Raw genomic sequence first — 23,161 nt, 5'->3', positions numbered from 1 at the left:
TGAATTTTTAAATATGTACTTTAAACATAAAGAATTAAGACTTTTTTTTATTATTTCCAACACACTTCCAGCTGCTTGCATGTCAATAGGCACAAATGTTCGCCTTCTGGTTCTTTGACAGTTCGCAGACAAATGTTTTCAACACACAAGCAAGATATTATGGATGCTCAAAGCTGTCCTGCATTAAAAAATAACTCTTCTTTCTTTGTTAGAAAGTAACTTGTGTCGAAATTACATTTTAATTTCCTCTACCAGTGCTTTAGGCTTGGGATGAACATGGATGAAGAATTTTGTCTGACTCAAAAAGTCTTAAAGGGATAGTTCACCCAAAAATGAAAATGTTGTCATAACTCACTCACCCTCAAGTTGTTCCAAACCTGAATGAGTTTCTTTCTTCTGTTGAACACAAAAGATGATATTTTGAAGATTGTTGGTAATCAAACAGTTGATGGTAGCCATTGACTTTCATAGTAAGAGTAAAAAAAATACAATGGATGTCAACGGCTACCATCAACATCCTTCAAAATATATTTTGTGTTCAACAGAATAAAGAAACATACAGATTTGGAACAACTTGAGGGTGAGTAAGTGATAAAAATAAAAAAAATTGGTGAACTATCCCTTTAAAGAGTCTCCTGAACTGAGAAACTATGGCGGCCTCTAGTGGTCAGAGGTGTAAATGAGCGGCAGTACTGCAGATCTGGCTATTTCAGTGCATTTCAAACACCTGACTCACATTTTTCAGAGAACAACAGTTGTAGTGCATCGCGTTGAGAAGGAGAACAGGGCAAACCAGCAGCGCATCATGTTGTAAGAGCATCATTATAAGCCCTCGGAAACGTCCTCTGCTGTCAGGAAGAGAACACGCACAGTTTCAAAAACAAAACAAGAACTTCCAAAATATTCCTTTGCAGTGTTTTTCCTTGTCGTTTTCTCTCGTAGCATGTATAAAAGCCTATAAAGATTCACCCGTGTCAGAAAAAATAAAATAAAAATACTGCACTACAGGACTCAAGTAAGTTTCATTTTCTCATCATCTTCGCCAGACGCTGCTAATGAGAACCTCAGCTTGAATAAAATCCTTCTGACAACAATAAACTATTCTGAACCTAAAACTAAATTCCTCTTACAATCCATTTAAACTATAACATTAAGATCATTTAATTTCTAAGAGAACTCATTAAGTTTAGCAACTTGTCTTGCCATCAGTCGTTTGCATTGGCTTTCTTTTTTCTTTTCTTTTTTAAAGCAAACCTCTCCAGACAAGGACGCTTATACAAACAGAACAAAACTATCTAAAGGGTCTCTGGAATCGCTGGCTGGCAGGGCTTTGGTCCCCTGCTTTCTGTCAATCGGTTTTGTCAAGAGCTTCTGAGGTGTTTGGGGCGACACAATTCAGCCGGAAACCACCTGAAACATACAGACGTGCATCAGTATGAGCGCTACAACCATAAGGCTGGAAACAAATATGTGGACACAAAGCACAGGCATCGTAGGCAATACTTAGTTCTGCAAGTAGCCTGCGCACATAGTTCGGACTGTGTAGTTCATGCAGGGATACTGATATATTTGATATGACAGACCTATAGGTTCGGATGTTTTGTTAATGGCATTTATTCCTGCAAAATAAAAGGCTTGTGATTAAGAAGATTGAGTGAATGTATTAATAGTTCTGGCCCCTCTAGAGGTAAAGCCCAAGGGTCTTAATGTGGCCCTGGACATCAGCATGTAACTCTGTCGTCCCCTTGAGGTTTTTTACTGCCGCCGCTAAACGCAAACATTTGAATGCATAGAACAGAGCCAGGCACATGCTACTCCTTTCAAATTGCTCCTGAAAGCGGGCTATTTTTGGCGAAACAAACAAAATGTACATAAAAGTTCGTTCAGTTTATTTTTTAGTTTACTTTTCACACTTGAAATTCTGAACCCCGGGTGAACCGAATCCTAAAAATGTATCCTGGGTATTCCTAAGCTGACATTTCCTAAACCCTGGATTAGATTCTTATTTGCATATTTGCCGTGTCATTGAACGCGACCGGTTTACATAAAAGCTCTAGCACTGCGCATCCTCGTATTGCCGACGGTACTGTCGAGTTTATTCTGAATGGACATTTCAGACTATAAAAATATAAGCATGAAATGGTCTCTTCTTCACTCAAATTGTTGTTGTCTGTCAGCGTTTGACATTTTTCCTCTCAAACTCTAACATTAGTTTATATACAATGCGCAGTGTTTTCGTGAGTGTCTAAAGCACGCAAATATGATAACCCTGGGTAATTATGAAAAGGGCGTTTCATAACCCTGGGTAATAACGGTGCAAACCTCTCTTCTAAAGTGCAAATGTGAAACGTTCCTTTACCCGGGATTAAAAGCGGTGTTTAGAACGACGATAACCTGGGGTTAAGCACAGTGTGTGAAAACACCCAGAACTGCCTTAAAATCTTTGTGGCAGAGATTCAACAAGGTGCTGGAAACATTCCTCAGAGATTCTAGGCCATAGACATGAAAGCATCACAGTTACTGCAGTTCTGTCAGGACACTATCGTCAAATACGATTGACAATTAGCATACAGTTTGGATTGGCGGTATGGTTCTGATCTGGGCGAGAACTCCCTGCGCATCTGTGCAGCCTAGCATGGATAAGAGCAGCAATAACTCTCCTTAGGGCAAACAGAACAGAACCAACATGAATGTATTGCAGATATCATTAATTCAAGATTTTAAAAGTACAACATAATTTGAGAAATCATTCTGATTCAAGGGGAATCCGAATGCCAAATCCTGACTGCTGAGAGGAGGAGCTGGGGAGGGAGGAGGGTAATTCGCTCCTGAGAAACGCGATCGCTGCTGATAATACTGAAGGAGCTTATATATGTTTACAGTGATAGGCGTCGTATTCCTATAGGTAGACGTGGATCAGCTGACGTGAGCTTGACTAACGTGACCTGCCAGAACTGACGATACGCTTGAGATTTGTCGGCTTCTCGTCCATGATGTTAGACCACATCCCGCATGAGCTCTACTGGATTGAGATCTGGAAACTGTGGGGGGCGTTTGAGTTTAGTGAACTTATTGACATGTTCAAGAAACCAGTTTCAGAGGATTTAGGTTTGGTGACATGGCGTGTTATTCTGCTGGAAGTAGCCATCAGAAGATGGTACACTGTGGACGTGGTCAGCCTCAATACTCCGGTAAGCTGTGGTGTTTAAATGATGCTCAATTGGTACTAATGGGCCCAAAGTGTGCCAAGAAAATATCCCTCACACCATTGCACCAGCAGCAGCCTGACCCACTGATACGAGACAGGATGGATCCATGCTTTCATGTTGTTTACGCCAAACTCAGACCCGACCGTCTGAACGTCACAGCAGAAATCGAGATTCATCAGACCAGGCGACGTATTTCCAATCTTATATTGTCCAATTTTGGTGAGCCTGTGTGAATTATAGGCTCAGTTTCTGTGACAGGAGCGTCACCGGTGTGTGTTCTGCTGCTGTAGCTCTTCTGCTTCAAAGTTCAACGTGTTGTGTGTTCAGAGATGCTCTTCTGTTTCCTTTCTATCCGCTGAACCAGTCTGGCCATTGTCCTCTGACCTCTGGCATCAACAAGGCATTTTCACCCACAGAACTGCCGCTCACTGGATATATTCTCTTTTTCAGATCCTTCTCTGTATATACTAGAGATGGTGGTGTGTGAAAATCCCAGTAGATCAGCAGTTTCTAAAACACTCCAGCCCGTCTGGCACCAGCAACAACCATGCCACGTTCAGTCACTTAAATCACCGTTCTTCCCCATTCTGATGCTCAGCTTGACCTCCAGCAGATCGTTTAGACCATGTCTATATGCCTAATGCATAGAGTTGCTGCCATGCGATTGGCTGATTAGATATGTGCATCAACGAGCAGTTGAACAGGTGTACCTAATAAAGTGGCCAGTGAGTGAGTGTGTATAATATATATATATATATATATATATACTGCAAAAGTCTTAAGCCACCACCAGCTTTGTTGTTTTAGCAAAAAGTTTTAATGACCATCCATATTTATTTTTCGCTCTTTTTATTAAGATACAAACAGAAAATACAGGAAAAATGTACACAATAAAAAATAAAGCTTCACATTTAGCGTGACTCTCCTGTCACTTCTTGAACTCTTTTGAGGAGACTGTCCTGTAGTTTTCTGAAGTAATCTTCTGTTATATTGTACCAGGCTTTTTTTTTCAGCACTTCCCAGAATTATTCTTTAGATTTAAGCTGTCTTTTATTTATTCCTCTGTCCAGGTGATCCCATTCCACCTCTATAATAGTCAGGTCTGGACTTTGTGGAAGCTGAAGTGATTGTTTTATCAGCCGTTTTTCTCTCCAAAAGATTTCACTGCATTAGCAGTGTGCTTGGAATCGTTATCACGCTGAAAAACAAAACCATTGGGAATCAGGCGTTGTCCAGAAGGAATGGCATGGTCAATTAAAACCTGTCTGTACTTTTCAGCATTCATAATCGCATCAATTTTGACAATAATACCAACACCACTGGCAGAAATGCAGCCCCAAACCAAGACAGATCCTTCATGTTTCACTGAAGCACTCATTCTTCCATCAACTCTTCTTCTCACATATTGTTGACGTTTGGACCCAAAACTTCTGGATTCGTCACTCCATAATACTCTTTTCCACTGATCTTCATTCCAATCTTTGTGAGATTTAGCATATCTTAGCCTTTTCACTCGGTTCACCTACCGAAAAAGTGGTTTCTTGGCTGCAAACCTTTCACAAAGATCTTTCCTGATCAAGCTTCTTCGGACTGTAGAAGGGTCAACAATCCCGATGAAGCCGCCAGATCTTTGGTGGATTTCTTTCGGTCTCGAAAAAGAAGAAACTTTGAGAAACTTCTCATCAGACCTTGAAAGTTTTCCCGGTATAACTGTCCTTTTTTTGGTCCTTGACCTTTCCTGATTTTCCAAATTTCTTGAGAATTCAGTTTGATTTCTGATTTCCCTTTTGAGAGTGGCCTTGCTGATGCAAAATTATAAATATATGTCTGTCAAATTCTGTGATCTTTGGCCTTTTGAATGGAATGATGTGATTAAAAGTTGGTCTTATTAGCAAGCTTCCAATAAATTAAACTCATACAACGCGTGTCTGTCTGTAATGCTCAGGCATGTCTTGCACAAATCTGGGCCGAAATCTCCCCCTCTACCCTCAAATAGGGCATTATTAAAGGGGACAGACTTTTGTTGTGGTGTCCGAAACCATAGTGGACGAGTGCACTAATTCTATCCCACATGGCACTGCAATAACGAGTGTACAGCCGATGTACACTCAACGGCTGTCCGAATTCAATCACCCATTTTCATTCACTCCTTCAAGTGAACTGTATTAGTGGACTAACGTAGGGAATAGTGATTCATTTCGGGTTCAGCCCTGGTGTAATACAGATACGGTTCTCAGATACCGAGACAGAGGCGAACACGCATAAGCACAATACACTGTGGACTTCAGATTCACGCCTTAACTGTCAAATAGCCTCCACTCAAAACTGTCAAACTGCCACTTGGGTAAATATCCTCGTCAACACAGGTTAACACAATATGTCTTAAGTGAATGTAAACAGTTGCTACTGCTTATACATCACTTATTCAGTCTGTGCCATTAATGTTAATCAAACAACAAAAGACAATGATAAAATCACTCACTACTACCTTTGTAGCTTTAATAAGGATCATTATAAGCTATATTTAATATATACAGTGAAGACTATGTTAGTCTCTCTTGTTGTAGGCTATTTCTCTGAATACCACTGTTCGTACATCCTCCTGAAAAACTTAAAGCACTGTTTATTTAATTCAACTTTTTGTTCTGTTGTATTTATTGTCCATTTTGCTTGTAATTCGTTTCTTTGCTCTTATTGTCTTGCTGACTGTTTACTTGTCTTCACAAATTTTCTGTATTTTCTGGTTGTATTCTAATGTATATATTTTGTTCTCATTTCCAAGTAATTAATTTTTTTGAGTTCATTATTCAACATTTTTTAAATACCTAAGCAGATAATGGGGATGGGATATGCAAAAATTGCAAATTGGGATGTGCAAAAAAAAAATTACATCTGTCTTTGCATACTTGTGTAGAGCGTTACTCGCATCATCGTACCTGTAAGCCCGGCGTCGATGGACGGTTGCTTGCAGTCTTGAGCGTAATGTCCACTTATGCCGCAGTTATAGCAGGACACGTTGTTATTCTTCTTCATGTTGGTTCCGCCAGACATCAGGCCGACCGGTGGAAAGACAGGAGGGTAAAAGCGACGGAAGGGATGCATCTGAGGCAGGGTGTAGCCCGCCTGCGATGCCATCATGTGATCCGAGTGAGCGTGCAGGAACGCCGTAGGAGGACCAGTGTGGGTGTAGAAGGACAGAGGCGTCCCATTATTCTGATGGCCCTGGGCAGGGAAGCTGTTGCATAGAGACGGAGGGAGGTGGAAGAAGGTAGGTGGAGGCCCAAACATCTGACGGGCAGGTTGGGGCGACAGGAAGTAGCTGGGTGTCTGATGGGTGCCGTTGCCCCCACAGGTGCCCCGACAGCCGCAAGAGTTGCAGCCCCCCTGCTGCATCCCGCAGGCCTGTGGGGTCACCGGCAGACTGGAGCTGTTGATGTAGGACAAGGAATCGCTTTGAGCGGTGCTGTGTGTGACCGCGGGGGTTGGTAGGGGACCCGGCCCCGGGGTGTGCGTGGGTACACTTGTGGGGGAAGGTCCCGGTACGTGGCTATTGGAGAGAGGGCAGGAACTGGCGCTGGCAGTACCCGAGGCCTTGGCGTTTGCTTTGACGGGATTGTTGGTTGTGGTGTTGGTGGGCTGTAGAGGACACTGGCTGGCCGAGAGGACACTGAACGCCCCCAGCGGTGGCTGTTGCTGTGGTTGAGCGCTGGCCGATGATGTTCCCGGGTCTTGGGCCAGTGGGATGGTGATGGTTATCTTACCCTGCCCAGTGTCCCTCTGGGTAGTGTTGTACTGCAGGGAGTAGGGGAGGCACGCAGTCAGCTCCAACTCCACCACTGAAGGCTGCGGAGCATTCTGGGGCTCGGCAACTAATGGATTCACCATGGCAACCGCTTTCCCGCCAACGCCTTTGGCGAGGCGTGTCTTTTCAGCTGGTTCCTGGGCCGAGTTATCCGACTGACTCTCTGTATCTGAATAGACACAAGTTTAAACAATTAAAAATGTCAATTATTTAATAAAGGGATCAAACTACAGTATATGAGACAATTACTTTCTAGAGGATGTGACCAATGGTTAGAGGAACACATATTCACTCATCTGAGCCTAGTATTTATTAGCCTACATTTGATTAACCCATTACAATAGTCACTTTACAGTTACAAGCACATTTCATGTCCAACAAGAAATATTGTAGCAAAATGTTTATTTTAGTCAGAATTATTGCGCTCCTATTCTATTGCGCTCCTGTTTGGCGCACACTTTCACTGTTCACATGTTCACTAAAATCTGACTTTAGTTTGCATAAGGCTCGTCCACTCCTGACAGCAGAATAGAAACATTTGCATAAATGTCTAACATTCACAGATGTACACCGAGAAAAAATGCCACATCTCCAACAGCATCTGACGGGGCAAGTTACATTAAACTATACCGCTTATTTTAAAGCCCTTAATATACAGTAAAGCATGTCTCATGTTTAGGACAAATTGTATTATGCACTTTCCCCACAGCAGCTCACCATTTCGCTATTTTTCAGATGCGTTTGTAATATTAAACTATTGTATATTGATATAAATGTTATTGCCTCATCCTATAACGTTTATACAAATATATTGAATCGATATACCGTCCAGCCCAAGCATGAGGTTTAGTTTATTGCAGATTCTTTGGACAAACTATCTCTTTAAAAACACATTCTGCATTTCTCCTCTTCTCTATCTTGCTTCCAAATCTAGTTGTATAATAATTACATTACTATGAATATTGTTGGCTCTTTGACAAATTGCTTTTGTTCCTCTTTTGTAAGTTGTTTCGATAAAAGCATCTGCTAAATGTATAGATGTAGTGTAATAAACAGCCCCGTGTTCTGTATACTGTCCTCTCCTATAAAGACATAAAAAGGGCAAAAATATAACGTGTATAAAGAAGTCTTACACACCTTGGTCCTCCAGGCTCTTCTGGTGAACAGGGCTAGACGGCACCGAGTTTGAGCTCTCTGATGATGTGACCCCATACCGGTCCCTTCCGGTGTCTAGAAACCAAAGGACAGGAGAAAACAAGGTTGTAGGTCACTGTAAGGCAGTAATGCATGCATGCGTGATGTATTAAGAGATGCACAGATATTGATCATTATTGTTTTGTGGTTTTTCTGGCCATGGCACAAACACCTTTGCAAGCTGCCTGGTTGATCATCAGTGCTGCAGAAGGTTTCTGGATCCCATTAGAACTCTTGACACCAGCGACTCGTCGTCCTCTATCCCTGAAAACATACAAAAGGGGTTCAGCAGCCATGAACATACACTCCTGCTCAGTGTACAGTGTGTACAAGAAACTGCCTTAAATCGCTGGGGGGTTTTTGGCGTACATTTTGTTTCAAAATGTTGTCTCAGTTCAGACACAAAAACCAGGTCAACATTACAATCTGCACCCATATAGAAGGAAATTAAAGAAATGACAGTGTGTGTGTGTGTGTGTGTGTGTGTGTATACCTTTTTCCAGCTGATCTTCCTTTGTTCTTCTGTCCAGCTGTGAAGTTTCTTCTTTCACTGGTGCAGCTCTGCAGAGACCGAACAAGAGTGTGTGAGCATAACATACCTACAAATAAATCTGTGCATTACCTCAAATTGTTAGAATGACCAACTGTGTCTGTACTGTATTTGTTACTTTATTTTTTTTAAATAGTAAGCAAAATAGTTTACAAAATGAAGTAATATGCTGCATTGTAATCACATTAGTTCATTAGGTTTCAAGTTGAATTCGTTGAATGTAAATTTTTTTTGATAAAAAAGACCTTTTGACAGTCCAATCAAACAGTGATTCTTCCCAGTTCATTATTAACTTGTGGAAATTGAATTTGAGTACATTGAATTATAGGATACAGTATTTCATTATAGACATACTGCAGAAGCACAGCCTCACCTGTTCCAATTCAGTTTCTTTCTTCGAAACTCCATTCTGCTCACAGTTTCCTCTCCTCTGGTATTCAGAGTGCGGATTACTACAGCGAGAGGAACACAGATAATGTGACGAGAGAAGGCCATGAACATAGGCTGCAATCGCTGCATCCGAAATCATGCTCTCTTGAGTAGGTACTTTTTTGAATAAGTAATAACTTCACGACTGCTAAAAATGTATGATCTGTGTAAGATGAATGCGTGTAGTGTGAATGTAATCCCAGATGTATTACATCCGCCATGTTGTCATTATCATGTGATCTACGCGCGTCAGTTACGTCGCTTCACTGACATTCATAAATCCTCTCCTGTGGCCTCATGGGATAGTAAAGTGTCCATCATATTACACTTCAGTATCTCTCCAGATTATTAGATCATTGAGTACTTTTTGTCTAGTTTTTTATGTGTACCGTGAATTCGGACACACTACTTTTGCCACATAATACATTGATATATACATAATATTTGACCTAATACATAATAGATTTCAGATATACAGCCATAGTTTCCTCTACTGATCCATACAGGACAGTCCTGGTTTTAATCACATACGGTGGCCCCAGAAGTATTTGGAAGCATAAGAGACATTTATTATATGAATGTCATTGAATTAGACAAACATTTCAGACATTTTAAAGAAAGATTGCACAATCACACTTTAGAAGCAAAACATTTCACAAAAAAATAAGTTTGTTACTGTAGGTTAAAAATGATTAGACAAGATACATTACCATTAATATGATTTTTTTTTTAGAAAAGAAGTCTCTTATGCTCACCAAGGTGGCATTTACTTGATCAAAAATAGTGTTTAAAAGAAAAAAAAAGTATAATAATAATTATATATATATATTATTACAATTTAAAATGACTTTTCTATTTGAATATATTTTAAAATGTAATTTATTCCTGTGATGCAAAGCTGAATTTTCAGCATCATTACTCTTCAGTGGAAATATTTCTTCTTATTATTAATGTTGAAAACAGTTGTGCCGCCTAATATTTTGTTGGAAACTGTGATTCTTTTTTTGAAAGAAAGCTTTACCTCAGTCCCGCAGCTCTGCCACTGTAAGCCTCCCCTTCTGTAAAAGAGAAAAGACAGCGATGAGACGGCAGCAGTCAGCACAGCATTAGCACTTGTAATGGTGTTGGCGTGTGTTTCTAGGGCAGATCTGACAGCTCTGGATCTCTCACCCTCCTCTAGGCTGGAAGTCTCGGAGCAGTCCTCAGAGAAACCACGTTCAGGCTGATGGATTCTGGTCACGGGCGCACTGGTACCTGCAGAGACGAGCAGATGGGCTAGTATTACAAAGAGAGATCAGGACAGACGCTCACATTTGGTCATTTTAACAACTGATAACATTTTCTGATTGACCAGTCAGAAGGTTCCTCACAGTGGCTACATGGCAGTACAGAAGCATCAGACAGGAAGAACCTGGAAACATCACATCTCTGAAGGACATCCTGTGATAAAGACAGGAACTTCTCCCTGCAAATGAACGAGAGAGAGGTCAAGTTTTTAAAATGTGTCATTTTTCTTGCTGGTACAGGCGAGCACAATCTGTGACCGCATCTAAACTGTGCTACAGGAAGTAGAATCCCCTCTGGTCCTGACATCAGTGTTACTGACCCAAATACTGCCATGTGTTCTAGGACTTGAAAAGGACACTTTGTTTCATGTGACAAAAAAGAAAGAAAAAAGATTTGAACACTGATTCCCTTTGACAATTTGGCGAAGAACTTCATCCAAATCTTCAATCGCTGAAGAATTTAAAACCATCTGCATACTTCTATATAATTGAAACATTTCTAGTCTGGGACGGGGTCTGGATAGGTTTGGGTTAGATTCGTTATAATCCTCTCCACCTCATGCTCACACTTTGAAACTATAAAAGCTAATGTTCTTGTATTTTAAAATTAATTAAATATAAAATAGCTATGCATGGCTAAATGCTGACTATAATGTGATTATACCCAGACAGCAACATAATGTCTGGGCCGACATTATGTTGCTGCCTGGCTGGGTAATGACAGCGACTAATGCTTCAAATTGAAAGTGTAAAAGATAGAGAGCCTAAGCGACTTAAAAGGAATGCAAAAGTATGGATTTTTTTTTTTTTAGGAGTAACGCAATGTAACATGTTTCGATTAAAAGTAATGTTCCCCATCATTCACTCAACATTGAAATGAGATTCACCTGAGGTTTCTCTCCAGTTCTCTGGATTCACATTGATCTCCACGACTGAGTAATCTGACGATGCCCTTCTCGAAGCCATCAGGGCTCTGCTCCTTAGGAAGCTAGAGAGACAGAGGGATTGTTTTACCTTACTGTGCACAATTTACATTGTCTAAAGCTAAACAGGTGATACAATGCCAATAAGACAATACTGAACGAAAGAGTGAAAGGCTGTTTGGAATGGCATATTACCATACTACGCTTGATTCAATAATTTGATTGGAATTTCATTACACACACACACACACACACACACACACACACACACACACACACACACACACACACACACACTTTTACATTTTTCAAATAAGCATTATTTAATATGTTTATTAATCCATTTCTCTCATAGTTTGAAATTATAAACTATAATTTTTATATTATAAATATATACTATAATTATATTATAAATATATAATTATATAAAATATTATAAATAAATAAAAATATATTATTATAATATTTATATATACTATAATTATATTATAAATATATAATTATATAAAATATTATAAAAAAAATATATTATTATAATATTTATATATATAAATATTTATTATAATATATATTTATATTATAAATACCCAGCTTGATGGCTGGTCCCCACAAATCTAGGTTAAACAAGTACACACACACACGCGCACACACACACTCGCACGCACACACGCGCACGCACACACGCACACAAACTACACTAGTGTTGTTATTGTTAACTAAAAAACAAAACAAAAATCTAATAAAACGAACAAAAGCATTTAACAAAATTAATAAAACCTAAACTAAAATTAAAATATAAAAATATAAGCCAATTCAAAATATTAATAAATACTGTATATAAATAAAATCTAAAATAACACAGAGTGCACACAATGCAGAATGCTAGCATTCCGTTTCGAGCCGAGCCAGAGAGCGGGAGATAGAAACTGAAACAGATGGATGTGCCTTGCTGGTCTGGCCAGGTGGCATCTTGCCCGACTGGTGGGCACACACTGGCATGTGCGCCAGATCCACGAGACTAAACCAACACAAAATACAGCACCAAAGACCTGTCTCTCTGCTCACCTTTAAAAGAAAATCCTCCAGCTCACGATGAGTTTTGGTGACCGCAGTAGATGAAGAGTCTGACCATTTCACCTGCAAAAGAAGAGAAGCTCGGTGAGAAGAGACTTGTATTGCTGTCAACTGAACATAATGAATCTTTTACTTGGAATCCCCAAAGCTCATGATATTTCACCCAGACATGAATAACTGTGCTTGTCCACTTGCCACAGATGCCTGAACATGGATTTCTTCACATTGTCTTCGGTCAAATATTCTGGGTTCCAGAAATGACATTACAGCAAGAGAAGTACATTTGAGCTCTCAGACTATTAGCTCATTTTCAAATCTTATGGTGTGTTAGGTAAATAAAATATTCTAAATGGAATCTCCCATTAAAATATGGGTGGGCATACCTGAAATATTTAAACCAGCCTAAATAAAGACAACGACATCAGCATGGGGCGTATGCCCAGAATCCATTCTTGCCAAACTGGGTCACTGCACTTTTTTAGGCCTCAGCATTTCAACCGATAGCATTCAATTGGTCTAAATGAATTACCCAAGGCTTCAGCTCATGCAAACGTTTTGTAGAAGTCTCTGTGTTAAACTGAACAGAATATTTAAACATGCATAACTACATATTTTTAAATCAGTATTATTTTCAAACATATCTTAACCTACACTATGGTTAAAAAATTTGGGGACAGTAAGATTTTTTTTAAAGAAATCAATACTTTTATGCATTGACGTAAAGTGATTTTTGTAATATTATAGATGTCTTTACCATTTCAAATAAATTGTTATTTTTATCTTTCTATTCATCAAAGAATCATGATGAAAATGCATCACGGCTTCCACAAAAATACACAAAACTCGGTTGACGATGCAGGCTTAGCGCATGTGTTGGAGTATTAATATACATATACATACCACATGTATATAAAACATTAACTGCAAACACTGATAATATTCAAAGCCATTTCATGTGTGTGGATTTACAGAAGAGAACTATTTTCACTGTAGTTTTCTGTAAAAATACACAATACATGTTTAAATAAATTACAGCCATTGTGAAAGTTCTGGTAGATATTCACTCAAAAAGACTCGATTAGATGATGTCTGTAATTGCAGCAATTCCTCTATCTCAGACAACAGAGAAAGTGTTGAAGTGTTTATCTCCAAACCGGCTCTTTCAACACCCGGGTAGCCCATAGCGCTGAGTAAATATTTTAGCCTTAACAAGGGCTGGCACGCGGTTTGGTCTGCTTCTCCAGTGAATACTGATGTCTTAATCGTAGGGTTTGGCGAGACACAGGTGGTCAGGGTTCAGTGGGAAGCCTGGGAAAGGGTGGAGAATCCGTCTTACAGTGACGCATGGGGATTTCTGATTGGGATGCAACTCACATTAAGTTGGAATGCAAGACTTAAAGACAAACAGAGTAAAGGTACTGGCTCGAATTTGGGGGAAAACACGAAGATTTCCTTTGCCTTCAATTCTTGTTTTGATTAGAATGGTTGAGGTAGACTCGTTCTGTATTGGAATAACGCCGCGTACTAACCAGACGCGAATGTGCACGAATCACAGCGTCTAATGATTTTATGTTCACACTGAAAATAAAAACATTGCATGTTGAATAATATGAAGTAGAATTCATTTATGCAATTTATGATATTGAACAAAAGTAACACTAGCCATGTTTCCATCTAAAATTGTGAATTTAACTTATGCGCAAAATTGTAATATTGCATAAAACAAACTGCGAATAAAGCACCGTTTCCATCCAGTGAGTCGAAGAGAACAAAATCGTCACTTCCTGATAAACTGCCACTAAATATCACTAGCCACTAAATATAATAATTTTTATATATAATAAATTACTTGATCAATAAATAAATTACTACACATGGGAGTTCAAGGTTAAGTTCTGGGAAGCCACGTGACTTTTTTTAAGGTAAACTTAGGAATTTAGGTTAAGTTAGGAATTTATTCGGTAAACTTGTTCCCATCGAAGTTTATGCGCATGTTTTCTCATCGGATAACAACGAGTTTCCATCCAGCAGTTTTAGATCCAATATCCCAAAATGTACATGCATATAGGTGGATGAAACCAGATTGATATTTTAAACACTTAAAATCTATGTCAGCACTGTTTTCTATCTTAATATATCCTGGGGAGAGTAGAGCAAAAGTCTCGTCATGTCCTCACGGGTGTCCTCAATACGTCTCCTTCCCACTTCAGCCTCCAAACAACCTTTAGGTTACGAAAACTGACCAACTGCACAACAGACAGGCTGTTATGGAAAGAATATTTTGTCACTGAACATTTAGCCCTGAAATAGAATAGTTTTATAATGCCGAAGCAACAGTCAAATAACGTTTTATTTACTTGTCAAAGCCAATTTTCACTCGCACACTGTCTGTAACTTTTAGGCAGACAGTTCAGCATGACCTTTTACAAGACCTGATTAATAGTGAAATTGTCAAAGCCATTTTAAAAGTGGAACTTGTTCATGCATCCTAAAAACACAACGCTAAAAAAAGAAAACAGAACGAGTCATGGCGCAACGGCTAAAGATACCAGTCTTGACGAGTACGGTTCTAACGGTCAATTTAAAGACTGGTGTCCTAAAACCAGTCCATCAGCATGACCCAAGCATAGTTAGGGGATTTTACATGGCTTACGACCCTCTTCCCACAATAAACTTGAACTTAAAGTCCTAGACATGTATTTCCAGTTTGGTTTAAGATGCTGGATCTTCAAATAGATGCTGGATAATAACTTGCTCGATGTCTGATATGACTTTCCTTTTCCAAGCTCTATTGGTTTTCTTCAACCACCTTTTCACGCCCCATGGACAAATTCAAAAGGTTTTTTTTTTTTTTACTGTTTCCCTCTAAAATGTATCACAATATCAAAGCATAATGGGTTGTGAATTCAATTGTGTTGACCAAATAGACCATTTATTCAAACTAAAAATGCAAAAATGACTCAGTCTCACTTATCAAAGACGTCAGACAATTGCAGTACAGTCCAAGGAAAACATGCAAGATGTTCATCTTGCTTTCCTTAGTTTCATATTTTCCTTGGTACACTACAATGACTTTTACAGGATATTTATCGTAGCTTTTGTGATAAAACTGTATTGTAGGATTCCAGGGCAGTTTTGACCCCTGAAAATTACACGATACATTAAGCAGAGGAAAAGAAAAGCACTTCTCTCAGTCAGGCCCCTCTCTCTCTCTCTCTGTTTTGGCGCTGGTCCATACTCTCACTGTGAGCCGAGCCAAAGCCTCTTTGGTGAGGCTGTCAACTCTGTATCAACTACCGGATGTTTACAGCTCAGGCTTTGCATGTTTCCTCACTTGTCCCCGAGAGACAGGAATCTCATGTACACAGCCGAGAGCGAAGCTCAGCTTTCAGGACATGTCTGAAGCCATAGAGGCTGAGTGCACGTTCATTTTAAGGCCTCTTTAACACCATGAATAATGCATGTATGGAAATCTAAAACAACAGCTTCTGCAAAAACATTAACTGTGATTAACTGTGAATTGATTCACACTGCACCTACGCAACATCAATGTTCTTTTTAACCAACCACATTAGCACAAATAAAACTAATTGTTTTAAATTCAAACTTTACTGTAAAGCGTATTTCCAAGTGGAACATGATATTCAATGAGGGTGGGATGTAGTGTAGGATTTTATCCATCGGGAATTGACTAAATCGTGAAACGTGGGTGTTAACATACCAGAATGTCGCCAGGCGGTTTGTTATTGAAAAAACATGTACAATAACACCAAGAACATGAATTAAGAAAATGGGGTCCGTTTAGATTTCATGTTGAATCTAATCTTTTCCGTAGCAATCTCCACTCCATATAGCTGTATAATATCAAATACATCAAATATTAAGGATGCAGCAATATTACAATTCTGACAGATATAGAGATTAGCTATATTGTTATTGTGTGGCCTAAAGAAAATGTATTTTAAAAAGGATTATAAAACTATTATATTTAGCAATGATTATGCAGGGAATAAATTTGGCAATATGACAACAATCTTATTTCACGATACGATAAATTTTATTTCACGATAACAATATATATATTATAATAGTTATTTTTGTTATCAATAATAAACACTCTTTCTGCAATCCACTTTGCATGCAAATTGAAAAAAAAACCGCTAGAATTTATACGGAAAAACCAATGCCATCATTACGGTTTATATCACTGTGTAAGATGATCACTGAGAAAGCCTCCAGAGCTGAGATTCAGATATGGTAATAGGCGTTTCATTTCCGGCACGCACCAATTACAACAGACTGGGAGATCTGACCAATCAGAGTAGGCTCTCGGAAAGGAGGGGTTTAGAAAGACTGAATCCTTTATTGAACCGTTTCAGACGCTGTGAGCTTGGATGCATGTAAAACATTTGTAAGAGACCTCCAAAACAATATTAGGAACTTTTAAAATACCATAATAAAGGCACTTTACATTAGAATTTAATTCAAATTCATTAATAACAGTCAGTTGAATTCGGTGGAAATCTGTAGATTCTGTGCAGACCAACCAACATTTCTTTTCTTGCTTTCTTAGAAGACCCTTTCATACCGTTATTATGACACACAACTATGAGTACATGTCATTCTAAATCATTTTCCACAACTGTGAAAATCCTGGAAGCTTCTTTTAAATGAAACGTCAATGTTGAAACTCGGCTCTCTTACCTCGAAGCTGTACTGCCGGCCTTCTCCTCCCATAGTAACCTCCTTCAGAATGATCTTCTCAATGTGCACCACTGCAACATCAAAGAGCATCATCGGTACAGTGCTGCAAATGTGGCTTCATTCTTTATGCTGAAGAGGTTTATTAATGTGAGATACCTTCCCTCTGCGTCGTGCCACTGAGGTGTGGACTGGCGTTGCTGCAAAGAGTCCAGTCTACGTCATTCTCCCGGTGTCGACAGAGGAACCCCGGCCTGGAAAACTGGCTCTGTCACAGTGAAAAAAAATTAATTAAAAAGGTGAGTAAACGCATCAATTTCCAACATCACACTTTCTAAAAAGGAAAATAGACGCAAGTTTATAATATATAATAGGGCTGTAAATGATTCATCGCGATTAATCGAATCCAAAATAAAAGTTTGTGTTTACATAATATATGTGTGTGTATTGTGTATAATTATTTTGCATATATAAATACACACACATGCATGTATATATTTGAGAAATATTTGCATTTATATACAGTACTGCATACATATTTTATATGATTTATATTATATATAAATAGAACTATTTTATATATATATAAATAACACATTTTTCTTAAATATATACATGCATGTGTGTGTATTTATATATACAAAATAATTATACACAATACACACACATATATTATGTAAACAGTAAACACAAACTTTTATTTTGGATTCGATTAATTGCGATTAATCGTTTACAGCCCTAATATATAAGTTTATATACACTGTGGGTTTATTGTCCTTTCCACACTAAAAGCACAAATGTAATGTTAAGCAACAAAACAAAAGCCATAGGCTATTTGATGTTTAATATACAGTTAAGTGAAGAGGAACCATCAAAAACATTTGTCTGAGGTCAGGTGACAAGACTCAGGGTTAAAGGTGCATTCACCCGACTTCACGCCTATTGTCATTGTGTCTCCTAAAATTGCCTACTTTATCATGTCAGAGCAGGTTAGAATAAGGTATGAAATGAATATATATAGCCATCTGACAATACTAATTATAAATAGTTGATGACTGATGTATTTTTTTAATGGACAATATCCATGTAGTAGACAGCAGGATGGCCATTATAATGTCAATAAAAATAAATGATGAAAATTATGAATTTAAATGAACACTTAAATAATTACAAAAAAAACTAAACTCAAATACTTTGAAAATGTATACAGAAAATGTGTATTATACTATGACGGCTGTCGGTAGATTTTGTTATGGACACTATACACCACTTCAGTGAACCAATCAGGTGCGGTTATAAACTGTTAATCATTATACAGCATATAGCCCATATATTGCTGTATCACTCACTAGTTTAATAATTATCTAGCTTCAAGACATTTCGTTGGTGTTGAACTGATCTAGAAACCTGACATTCACCTGTCCTATAGAGGATGGGTTTCCAAATGTGGGCCGTAAATAAAAGCATTGCATATGAGGCGTGACACTTACACAATCAAACCAAATAAAAGCCATTCACATTCACTCATTCAAATTATGTCAATTAATTTGATTGAACCAAGTGATCCATCGTTTCCTCTTGTTTTATAGCAACTGAGCATAATGCTATACAGCGTACATGTCCACGACTCATCGCCATCATTTAAACCATTAACATCATTCTCAACCTGACATCAGCAACAAACATTCATAAACAGACAGACAATGTCATTTTGGAGACCCGATTCAGTCTAATGAGTGCCACGAACAACCGCACACATGGCCTCATTTACAAAATGCAAAGCCCACAATAAAGTCATTCACATGGAGATCAAAGGAGATCAGGGAGGATAGCATTGAACCACAAGCCTATAAGACAGACGAATTTAGCAAAGCAAACGTCCCATCATGTAGTTGTGTTGGATTAAAGGCTTTGTATATTTGAGATAGCACAGTCCATATTCCCATCAAGGAAAAAGGAATGTGCTATAAAAAAAAATGCAATAGGCTACCACTTGTTTGTAAGATCTCACTGTTTCTGTGTTAATGGAATATTGTTAATTTAATGTTGATATATTTGATCAAAGTATTTGCCAGGATTTTTTTTGTCAGTGTCTTGTTTAAGAAAGACACTTTACATGACTGAACGTATATTGACAGCTGTCAATAGTCTAACATGAGCACATGTATCCTGCAGATGTCTGACACACCTCTGGCTCTCCCTAGTCCAAAATAAATAAACGAAACAATCAAAGGAATCCTATCGGAGTATCTGAAAACAATCCGAGATGGAATTTTCTTGCAAGATTCCAACAGAACTAAACTAAACAAAAAAAAGAACTCCCAACCAGACAAGAACAGGCACCTGCGGAACATAAAATGGAATGTAAATAAAATCTTTCGGGAACCATGTGACTTTAACTGCCCAACAGTAAGACATTATTCCAGCACAAAACATTTTGAACTTTAATAAGCATTGCACAATATCCAATGAGACTCTAAAAACTAAATAATAATCGAGAAATCTTGTAGGAGTGTCAGTTTATCCAGTTGGATCTTATTTGATACTTAAGGATTGATTCGAAAGTATGATAGAAATTCCAACATGAATCCAGCACACATTCCTTTGTTTATGCTAGAGGTTATTCAGTTTCATGTACCAGGTAATAAGTGGCGGTACCACGGAGCACTCATGGCATCACATGATAACACTATGGTATTTTGATATGTACAGTAGCAGCCTATACTATGGTATTGGCATAACATGTTCAAATTATACTATGGTACTTTTTGTTAGTGACTTTAAATCTTTACATGATTCATATTGGTACAGGATGTTCACCATGGTATGTATATGTTTCTCCAAGTGGTTTGGTCATTTTTATTAGTAAATTTAGACAATATATGAAAAAGTATCATATTACTTACTACCATGTTTTATATATATATATACACACCGGTTAAAAGTTCTGAAACATTACCATTTTTATTGTTCCTGAAAAAAATATCTTACGCTCATCAAGCCTGCATTTATTTGATCAAAATTACAGGGAGGAAAAAAAAACAGTAATATGGTGAAATATTATTACAATTTAAAATAATATTCTACTTTAATATACTTTAAAATATAAATGTATTTCTGTAATGCAAAGCTGAAATTTCATCAGCCATTACTCCAGTCTTCAGAGACCATCAGAAATCATTCTAATGCGGATTCATTATCAATGTTGGAAACAGTTTTGCTGCTTACTATTTTTTTTATAACGTGTGATACTTTTTTCAGGATTATTTGATGAATCAAAAGTAAAAAGAAAAAAAAAAGAACAGCATTTATTCAAAATAGAAATCTTTTGTAACAATATACAATACCGTTAAAAAGTTTAGGGTCAGTCATTTTTTCTTTCTTTTTAAAAATGAATTAATTAATAATTCAGCAAGGATATGTTCAAATTGATAAAAAGTGATAGTAAAGATTTATATTGTTAGAAAACAATTGTATTTTGAATAAATGCTGTTATTCCTCAATTAATTCTTGAATAAATGCTGTTATTCCTCAATTAATCCTTGAATAAATGCTGTTATTCCTCAATTAATCCTGAAAAAAAGTATCACAGGTTCCAAAAAAATATTAAGCAGCAAAACTGTTTCCAACTGATAACAACAAATCAGCATATTAGAATGATTTCTGAAGGATCATGTGACACTAAAGACTGAAGTAATGATGCTGAAAATTCAGCTTTGCATCACATAAATAAATTATATTTAAAGTATATTAAAATCAAAAACCCTTATTTTAAATTCTAAAAATATTTCACAATATTACGTTTTTTTCTGTATTTTTTATCAAATAAATGCAGGCTTTATGAGCATAAGAGACTTCTTTCAAAAACAATAAAAATAGTAGTGTTGGTAGGCCCTGCTGTATGTATGTATGTATGTATGTATGTATGCATGTATGTATATGTGTGTGTGTGTGTGTGTGTGTGTGTGTGATATATATATATATATATAACACGCACAGAGCACACACACGTATATGTGTGTGTGTGCTCTGTGCGTGTTATATATATATATATATATATATATATATATATATATATATATATATATATATAACACGCACACACACACACACACACACACACACACACACACACACACACACACACAGTACCGGTCAAAAGTTTGGTTACATAAATAGAAAATACATATTATATTAGTAATATTACTGTTGACCAGTACTGTATGGGTGTACATATGTATATAAAAATAAAATATATATCAAAGTACCATGGTCTTACCATATAATGTACCATGGTAACAAATAGTTACTGTCACAGGACTTTTGTGTAGGGGTGGTACTTCCTACAACTGCCATCGTATATTTTGGGGAACGTGATCAAAACATTAAATGACCATAGTATTTTTACCACTATTATTAGTGTAATGCAAGTGATTTTGATGTAAATATCACACACCCATTTTTGGAGTCGGTCCAACTGCGCACGCAGCTCTACCCGCTGATGGAAACTGAACGCCGGGTGTAACGAGCCCATCATGAAGAGCAGCCGCAGTTGGTCCACCGTCTCCGGCTCCGGTAGAGCCCCGCACATCCCCGGGTCCATTCGACTCAACGTCCTGAAGAGAATCCCGGCGCATTCCCTGCTCTTGGATCCGAGCAAAGACAAATAAACAAGCAGTTTGGACAGCACCACGGGGTCGCTTACGTCCACCAGCCCCTCTAGATCAGCGGGGCAGTTGGCCCGGATCTCGAAGTCCCGCAGGACGCTAAAATCTCTCCGGGCCAGATCCTCCAGACAGGCGCCGAAGAAACGCAGCTCCAGCGGCTGACACATATGCAACAGCCCGCAAAGCAGCTCCACGCGTCCGGCAGGGTTCAGCTGTAAGCCGAACCACTCGAACACCGTCTCCTTGTCGAGCGGAGCCGCTCCGGTGCTGCTCTCCCGTTCGGTTCCGTTAACGGAATTCAAGTCGCATCGGTGATTTTCGCCTCCCGCCGCTCGCAGCTTCATCTTCATCATTATCAGCTCTCAAACACGACCGTCAGAGATAGAAGTCCATGGATGGTGCTTTCTGGACAATATTTCGGCATCAAAACGCGATGAAATTCCCGAGTTAGGGCGGAATTTCGTTAAAATTCGCCGTCGGTAGTGTGACGGTGTGGCTGTGGTCAGTTTGCCAGATTACTCGCCTGCCGTGCCTCCAGAATATCCTGTCAATCATCCGTGACTCCACCCACTCATATCTTATGAGTCCCAGGGTCCTAAACTCACCCTTTTCCTCGCAATATAAATTGTTATGGAGTGATATAACAATACAATATATATAACAAATATATTTAAATAATTACATATATTTCTGAAATGTACAATATACAATTAAATGTTACATTAAAAAAGTCCATAAACCACAAGCTTATTTTTCTCATGAATCCAAAACTCAGAAATTTAGCTCTAAATTGATGACGTCATGACATGAAGAAATCTTCCATCTTAAGTGAGTGTGTGTAGGATTTTAGGCATATTTTTGAGAACTTTTTTTTAATTTAATTTGAGTTTTTTTTTAATAAGGGAAATTTAAAAGCACACATGAAATGTAATTTTGCGAATCACTTTGAACCACTAGGGGTTCCCGAGCCCAGGAATTAGTTATGCAAGTATGTTCTCAGTGTAAAGACCATTGTATCCACTAGAGGGCGACATTGTAACGCCGTGTGACATGCTATGCATACGGTATTTCAACAAGCACTCTGCTTCACAAAGTTTCAACTTCAAGAACATGTAGAGTTAACATTATGCAAATGTCATAACCACTCTCCCCAATGCCACCATTTCATTTGCTTTATTAGGACAAGCAGAAACATTCCTCCTTCATTCTTGAGATGATATTTCCAGATCCTCGACACAACAAATGCGTTCAGCGTCATTACATCATATTAAAAACACTACACACCATTAAACTAAACTCGCATGCTTCAGTTCAGTTAAGTTGTTT

General features: G+C 38.2%; 1 protein-coding gene across 2 annotated transcripts; it reads right to left on the bottom strand.

Annotated features, from left to right (window-relative positions):
* Positions 1-1,204: 1,204 nt before the first annotated feature.
* Positions 1,205-22,429, bottom strand: zcchc2 (zinc finger, CCHC domain containing 2). 2 transcript variants are annotated; one of them, XM_079612772.1, is made up of 14 exons: positions 21,625-22,429; positions 17,328-17,436; positions 17,172-17,242; positions 12,459-12,530; positions 11,358-11,458; positions 10,555-10,649; positions 10,355-10,438; positions 10,206-10,242; positions 9,129-9,207; positions 8,699-8,766; positions 8,378-8,469; positions 8,149-8,241; positions 6,146-7,180; positions 1,205-1,410 (listed from the first exon to the last, which is right to left on the bottom strand). In XM_079612772.1, exons 1-14 carry the CDS (start codon positions 22,186-22,188, stop codon positions 1,349-1,351), a joined length of 2,562 nt encoding a protein of 853 aa, XP_079468898.1. In that variant the 5' UTR covers positions 22,189-22,429; the 3' UTR covers positions 1,205-1,348. The 2 variants fall into 2 exon arrangements, with proteins under 2 accessions (XP_079468898.1, XP_079468899.1); XM_079612773.1 differs by lacking the exon at positions 1,205-1,410 and adding an exon at positions 4,015-4,407 and having other exon boundaries at positions 21,625-22,392.
* Positions 22,430-23,161: the final 732 nt, after the last annotated feature.

This window comes from Phoxinus phoxinus (genome assembly GCF_949152265.1).
Source record: "Phoxinus phoxinus genome assembly, chromosome: 5".
Lineage (NCBI taxonomy): Eukaryota > Metazoa > Chordata > Actinopteri > Cypriniformes > Leuciscidae > Phoxinus > Phoxinus phoxinus.
This window is presented reverse-complemented; position numbering and strand designations above follow the sequence as displayed.

What these genes read in the sequence shown, in the direction of transcription:
- zcchc2 (XM_079612772.1), bottom strand. Translation starts at nt 22,188, where the DNA reads ATGATGAAGATGAAGCTGCGAGCGGCGGGAGGCGAAAATCACCGATGC. An exon ending in GGAAGATCAGCTGGAAAAAG is followed by an intron (nt 8,470 to 8,698) that starts GTATACACACAC and finishes GTATGTTTTCAG; the next exon opens with GGATAGAGGACGACGAGTCG. An exon ending in GAAGAGCCTGGAGGACCAAG is followed by an intron (nt 7,181 to 8,148) that starts GTGTGTAAGACT and finishes GTGTCTATTCAG; the next exon opens with ATACAGAGAGTCAGTCGGAT.